Below are 7,686 nucleotides of genomic sequence, written 5' to 3'. Positions count from 1 at the left end.
CTGAGCAATGCAGACAGGCTGCCAGGGCAGGTCATGGGGTTTTGTCAATGATATGTAGGAATTTTGGTAGCAGGGAAAAGGAGGTGATTATCCCTCTGTATAAGGCAATGGTCAGGCGACGCCTTGAGTACTGCGTACAGGTCTGGATGCCTCATTTTAGGAAGGATGTCGATTTACTTGAGCGTGTACAGAGAAGGGCAACAAGATTGGTAAGGGGAATGAAGGGATCCTCTTATCAAGAGAGGCTTAAGTTCTGCAAATTGCAGTGGCTGGAGACTAGGCACCTGCGCGGTGATCTGATTGAGGTATATAAGGCCTTGAATGGGTTGAGCACGCTGAATTCTGATGGGATCCTTCCACTTGTTCAGATTACGAACCTAAGGGGGCATAAATTCAAATTAAGAAAAGACAGATGTAGAATAGATGTGCGGAAATTTGCCTTTAGCCAGCGGGTGGTTAATTGCTGGAACAAACTTCCATCTGTCGTTGTGGAAGTTGATAGGTTGAATAAATTTAAGGAGGAACTGGACAGGCATTTGGAGGGAATGGTGTGATTTTTTTTTTTTTTTTTGGCTGATGCTGCATACGCTCATACATTTGCTTTCTTGCATCACATGCCACTACTACTACTACTACTACCTCAAAAGGCATCAATCATAATACTGCATGATGGAAGAGATGGGGAAGGTTTGACCGGAACTTATCTCTGGAGCTAAATATGGGTTCGATCACTTCAAGCCTTCAATAAGCATAGGTGTGGTATTACACCGGTTGATGAGAGTCATCTATCACCTAGTACTGCCTTGTAACACAGAGGGGGGGCCTTCCTCCATGTTGTGTGGTCGCTACTCCTCGATCCCTGCTTACGTTGGTTCACACCTGGGGGGGGGGGGGGGTCACTCACCGTGTGCTTGTGCCTGGAGGTTATACCCAGGATTACTAACAGTCCCACCATCGTGAAGATGCGGGCAGACGGTTTGGTTGTCACAGACCGTCCGGCCTTCGCCGAAATTGGGTCCACTTGACTTGAGTGTCACAAGAATTTACATACACTTCTATTGTTCCTCTTAGGTAGTGCAAGTTCCGTGTCACAGAGCGTAATTCAAATAGAATTTCAACGATTTTATGCCAGCAATAAAGTTCTACAAAATAATTTATAACCTAGATTTCTAAGGTAAATTGTTTCTTCGGCTTTTTCTCTTAACAAAATCACTAACGATTCGCAAAAGTTTGTATTGCGAGTGAGTTATTGTTTGAATAAGTGTTGCGTAAATTTAATGCGAAATTTATAGATATCTTTCTAAACAAAAAATTGGATTATGACGCAGAGAAAGTTTAATACGTTTGACGTAATATAGTGAGGCCTCCGAATGAAGAGTGCCTATCTCCTACCAAAGGAAGAGTGAGTACCTTTGTCAACATAAGTAACACCTTACTACTCTATGATAACACCGAAAGACGGCCTACCCCTGTAAGGCATGGACTATAACTCCTTTGTGTAGTTCCGCTACCTATACGTTTTATGACGTCATGTTTTTGGTAAACGCCGTTTGGTGCGCACTATAGAGAAGTATCTACTCTTTGCAATTTGGGTAGGTTGTCAAGTTAATCAAAGTAAGTTTGGTTTTATTTCAGTAGAATACCAAATAAATGTTTTTAAAGAAATTGTTTAAAAATTTCTATTTTGATAATTTCTGCATAAATATATTTCAACTAATATATCCGTAATAGGGAATAATAATGGTGCTAATTTTAGTGTAAAGGTTTCCAGCTTTTTTCCTGAACACGTGTTTGGAAATGATTCCCTGGAATTATACCTAGAGAGAGAGAGAGAGAGAGAGAGAGAGAGAGAAAAATTCTTTTACGAATGTTTTGTTTTGAACTAACCTGTAGTTTGGTATTACTTTGTCTCATTAAGTAAAAATGGTTTCTTATAAAAAGGGATTCGCTTTCATTGCATTGCCGATTACATCTGTAGCATGCTAACACACTAATGGTAGGCATTTGGAATTAAAAAAAATATCATTAATATCAAAATAACGGTTTTCATTGTGTATTCTTAGTATTTTTCTTACTATTCTTATTTTATTTTTTTTTTTCCATGGCGAAACATGCTTAGGAGGCAGGAGAGTCAAGCAGTTTGTAGATTTTGGTAAACAAATAAAATATTTTTTGTAAGATATAATCCATGTGAATAAAACAAGGCATTAAAAATCTGTTGGTGCACTTATACTGAAACATGGCATTAAATGCTGCACACAATCCAACACAATGGGCATTTCAGGTATTACATAAAGAAATCTTCAAATACATGCAGGCTAATTATTAAATTTGGCCAGGCAGTCCATCAACTTCTTGAAATAAAGAAAACGCTAACTGCCAATGAGAGATTTTAATCAAGATATCAACTGAGTTTTGTCAGGACCAGCTGGAAATTGTGTAGGGCCCTGAGCAAAAATATTTTGAGGCATTTTGTTCAGAAAAAAAAAGCTGCAGTTAGAGTATTTTCCAGTTGTATACATATTAAAATTATTTAGGAGGCTGCAGATTTTAAATACAGATACCAATAATTTCATGCAAAATTTTCTATCATATCTGAGAAAACAGTTTCTTTTCACAATTCATTTTCAATGGATAGTACAAAGAATGTGCTTTCAGATGCGTGGCAGTTTGTTGAAAACAATTTAATCTTTGAGAAAATTTATTCTGCTGAAGCAGGTAAAACTGCAGCCATTATCAACCCACTGCAGGATGAAAGCCTCCTCAACAATTCATGCTGAGGGAAATGGACCATAATCTGCCACGCTGGTCCAGTGCGGGTTGGCAGATCGACCGTATTTAGCAGTCAGGGGTTTGAACCCTGGTCTACTCAAAGAGTGTGCTATTGCACCCCACTCCTGACCACTCGGCTACGGAGAGAGGTTAACACTGTTAACTTTATTCCTAATACTATATATAAATTTGGTTAGGACCAATTGCTTTTAAATGTTCTCAAGTTAAGAGGAGTCTGTGTTAAAAGGCCATTATGGAAGATAACAAATGAGAGATCCGAGTGCTGATCCCCGAGGAACCCCACTTGATACTCTAGTCTTCACTGAACAATACCCATTTATGATGGGTATTATTACCATCCTTAAGTCAGCCCTTAATTCATTGATAGATCTTGCCTCTTATGAGGAACTGGATCGGAAGTGTTATTAAAATCCAGATGTATAATGTCAAAGTAGTTTATTAACTGCTCTAAAACTCCTTATAATTTATATTCCACAGGCAAGATCCCCCTAAACAAAATTATGCTGATATGTATTTAAGTTATTATTCTTGTGAAGATAGCCCTCTATTGTGTTTTTACCATAGATTCCACAATTTTAACTACAGAAATCAAACACACTGATGTATAATTTGTCAAGATGGTTTCAAATTATCTGTTCAACTGAACTACCATTTGAGCTGGATTCTTGATTATACAATCACTTTGATTGTACAGTAGGTCTGTTAAATTCACTTTCTGCTTCTTTGCATTCATATATGAGAACTTTTCTCCTTAGCTCTCCTCAATTTTTCATATACTCAGCTTTTGTAAGTCTTACCACTGTTAGTGGTTTTATTTCATACTTGATTATTTCTACACTAGCATGTTAGAGAGGCAACACTTGATTTCCTTATCAGATGTGAATTTTCATGCATTAAGAATCTGCAAATAAAAGAACCACTAGGCAGCAGTGATCATAGTGTTATGATGTGGGATTTACTTAAAGATGTAATTACTATTAAGGGCAAAGGGAAGGGCTTTGCTTTCATAAAGATGACTACAGTGGTCTCAGGCAGTTTTTAAATTCTATACAGTATACCATCTGATGATGTTACCAACAGCAAATTCCAAATGGAAGCTACTAGGCTTTTTGTACCAACTAAGAGATACCATTCAAGGCCTAGACCTAAATGGATGACAGATGAACTGATGAGACTTGTAAATAAGAAAAATACATGGGATGCATATAAAGTATTAGGTGATACTGGGGTGTATACTTGATAAAAACTAGTCTGCAGTCAAGTCACAAGGAAGGTTGATTATGAGAAGTCTGTCAAAAAATGCAAAGAAAAGCAGCAAAGACCTTTTTATATAAACAATAGCAGCAAAGACCTTTTTATATAAACAATAGAAGAAAGATGATTTATCACATTGAAATGCTAGATATGAATGATTTAACTGTTGATGCTCCTGTTCAGATTACTGACAAACTGCATAGGTATTTTTCATTTACATTCACACATGAGGAATTTTTATGGGTGGGGATGCCAGAAGTGTATGAAATACTAACAGGGAGCTAATTGATTTTGTGATAACTGAGAGGGAAGTTAAAAAGAAGAAAAAAAAAGGCACGCATGTGGTATATGGGATCTATGCAATTATATGAAGGGAGGCAGCAAAAGAGGTGAGAAAACCTTTAGCATAATTATATATCCTTGGATTCAGGCGAGGTTCCTATGGATTAGGAATGTGCATATGGATTTCCAGGTCACAAAGGGGGATGAATAATTACAGGCCGGTTAGCTTGACTTCTTTTCCACAGAAAATTATGGAGTCACTAGTTAAAGAATTAATGCAAGACCATCTGACAGCAATGTAGTCATATTGCAATCACAGCATGGATTTGTTAAGTGTCCGTGCCATTTATAATTTAAGGGGTGATCTCATCTCACCAATCAGATTAGATACTGTGACACAGTAACAAAAGAACTAGATCCAAAAAGGGCGCCTTCGTAGCCAGGTGGGAAGGAGCAGCAGTGCGTAGGACACGCTTCTTGATTAGACTGGGGTTTGAGCCCGTCACCACCAAATATGGAGGATGCGGAAAGGTCAGGGAATGACCACCACATATCCTGGAGCAATATAGCCTTAGTTGCTAATGCTCCTAAAAACCAAACAAACCAACAACAGATCCAAAAATAATTTTGGTATCATATACTTAAATTTAAGAAAAGCTTACGATAATGTTTCACATAACATACTGCTGTACAAATTGGAGCTGTGTGGCATTAGGGCAAGTTACTGCCCCTAGTCAAGTGGATAAAGAGGTAGTTAAGTGGGGGAAGACAAAGTAGTTATCAATGAGCTCTTCTGTTATTGGAGTTCCCCAGGGTTGTGTGCTGGGCCAATTATTTTTTATGTTAATGATATTGATGAAGGCATATCATGCTTAATGTCTTAAGTTTACAGATGAAATTAAGGTTGACAGGGTGGTCAATGAGAGTAAGGTACTGCAGTAGGAGCTGGAAAAATTCTATGAAAAGAATGTTGTGAGTAAATGAGAAAACAGAGTTTTTTAGATGCAGAAGACGCACTATTTGTGATATACTTATGCCAAGAAGTCAGGGTAATTCGTAATAGAGATATGTGATCTTGTCTAGACACCTGAGTATCATCAAAGATAAGTATAAGAGCAGAATAATCCTGTTTGTGGGATATAAGGCAGGACCGAGTTTTTAGTAGGATTGAAATTAAGAATGAATTTTACATATGGAATTCAAGATTGGAAGAGAAATCACGATTGTTGGAGTTTATGCACCTACCAGTGACACTCATACAGAGTGTAAAGAAGGGTTTTGGAAAGAACAGAGAAGAAATACCAAGTTCTAGAGAAATATTTTTGATGGAAGACCCGAATTCAAGAGTTGGAAAAGCTGAAGGTAGTAAAGTTGCAGGAAGATTTGGAGAAAATGAAAAGAGCGACAATGGAGAGAGAAAATTGAATTGTGTGAACAGCTCAAACTGAAGATTGGTAATACTTTTTTCCAACACTGAGAGATACATAAATATACATGGATACAAGAAACAAGGAAATTAAAATCGATGATAGACTTCGTAATTTTTAAACAGCAAAGTACAATCTAGGTTAAAAATGTTAGCATACAAAGAGGAGCAAACTGCGGGTCTGATTGTTATAATAGGTTTCGATTGTTATAATAGAATCGATATATGATTAAAGAGGCCTGTGCACTCTGGATTCATTATTACTATTGTGGATTATTGCAGGCACAGAGCGAAATGGAGACAGAATAAATAATGACAAGTTTAATATTAAATGGAAAACATACATATATTAAATTACATACATACAAAAGCTTTCTGTTAGTTTGCTAACCTTCATCAGTTAAACTGACAGTTAAGAGTGTGGAACATGAGGGCGTGTATTGCCAGTCATATATATGAGCTGCGTGATGTGATGGTTAATTGTTGGATGTTGAAGCCTGTGGTGTGACGCACGTGAACGTTGCTAACGTTTGTCATTCATCAAAATGGTTGCTTCAATGATAGGGTGAACATGACATCCATTGCTCCTGTTGACCGAGCTATTAGAGCATGTGATGTTCAACGACTCCAACCAGGCACGTCACCAGTAGCGGTGGGACCTATCTACAATCACGACATCGCAGTGTGGGTCAATGTCATGGTAGGTTGACCAAACATGTTCGGAAATGGCCGAGTGCTCTATGTCCGCTAAGCGGATGGCTCTTTTATGTTCTGAAAGATGTTTTCGAGCTGTCTCCCAGTTTCCCCAGTGTAGCAGCTAGTGCAGTCACAGCAAGAGATGCGGTAGACTAGACCACTTTGTAGTAAGGTGGGAATTAGTGTTTTTACTTTAGAGATGAGGGATCATAACTTTCTGCCTGGGAGTTGTATGCATTTTATCCCATGTGATTTTAGGACCCTAGCAACCTGTTGTGATAGGTTTGGGTAGTATGGGATAAAGGCGCTCGTGGTTGAGTCATTACCTTGGATGTTCCTGTTGATCGCTATGTGGTCATGTGTTTGTAGGTCACACCTGTCAAGGGTATTGGTGGGATAGCCACACCTCGCAAGATCCGCCTTGACTTTAGCAATCTCAGTGCGCCTCTCATCTACAGAACTAGAGTGGGTCCAGCACGGGTTAGTAAGGTTCATGCAGTGGCAAGAAGATGGCTATGTGCATGTGCTGACCCGAAGTTGGTAAATTGGCCAGTACACATTGGTTTACAATAGACAGTTCTCTTTAAGCGTGTGCCCTTGCATCGGACAAGGGTGTTTAAGTGTGGTATGGTATTGTCCGATTCTGGCTTGATGGTGAATTTTATGAAAGGTGACAGAGAACTGAGGTGGTATAAGACTCGGTCACCTGAATTTATGGGGATAACCACAAACAGATAGGATGTGAGAGATCTTCTGCAGTGTGGAAGGTGCTGAAGAGATTGCAACAGTCGCATAAACAAAAATCTAATCTGGGTGTAATAAAATTAGAAGAATGGTGTAGATATTATGAAGAACTACTGAGTGAAAACAGAGAGGAATTTAGAGATAATGAAGTTGAAACTTCCTGAAAAGGAAAAGTAAGGATTAGCATTGGCACTTGGAAAGTGCCAATGCTAATTAAGGAAAGGCACTTGGACCTGGAGGAACATGGAGCAGCTCAAATATGGAGGAGGGAAAATCATCTCAATGTTCACAAGACTATTTAACAAAAATGAGAAGAAATACCATCTGAGATAACACTGGTATACATCACTTCTGTGTTTAAGAAAGGGGATGGAAGAAATTTTTAAAATTACAGAGGAATCTGTCTTTTAAACCCAATTGCAAAGCTTTTTAGTGGGTTACTGAAAACTAAACTAGAGAAAGAAATAAAGATTTCAGAGGAGCAGTGTGGA

General features: G+C 38.3%; 1 protein-coding gene across 2 annotated transcripts in view; it reads left to right on the top strand.

The window, feature by feature from the left end:
- Positions 1-1,481: 1,481 nt before the first annotated feature.
- Srp9 (signal recognition particle 9) overlaps positions 1,482-7,686 on the top strand; it is a 67,371-nt gene continuing 61,166 nt past the window's right edge. The window contains exon 1 of one of the 2 annotated variants that reach the window (XM_090375471.1): positions 1,482-1,614. Coding sequence is in view for 1 of the 2 variants with exons in the window: in XM_090375470.1 (XP_090231596.1) it covers positions 1,994-1,996 (3 nt within the window). In the remaining variant the exon portion in view is untranslated. Of the gene's footprint in view, positions 1,615-1,865; positions 1,997-7,686 lie in introns of those variants that run through there. The other variant, XM_090375470.1, reaches the window with a different exon arrangement.

The sequence above is a fragment of the Mastigoproctus giganteus genome, chromosome 6 (assembly GCF_048544385.1).
Source record: "Mastigoproctus giganteus isolate SK-2022 chromosome 6, ASM4854438v1, whole genome shotgun sequence".
Taxonomy (NCBI): Eukaryota; Metazoa; Arthropoda; class Arachnida; order Uropygi; family Thelyphonidae; genus Mastigoproctus; species Mastigoproctus giganteus.
The sequence above is the reverse complement of the archived record's forward strand: the minus strand, read 5'-3'. Positions and strand labels throughout refer to the sequence as shown.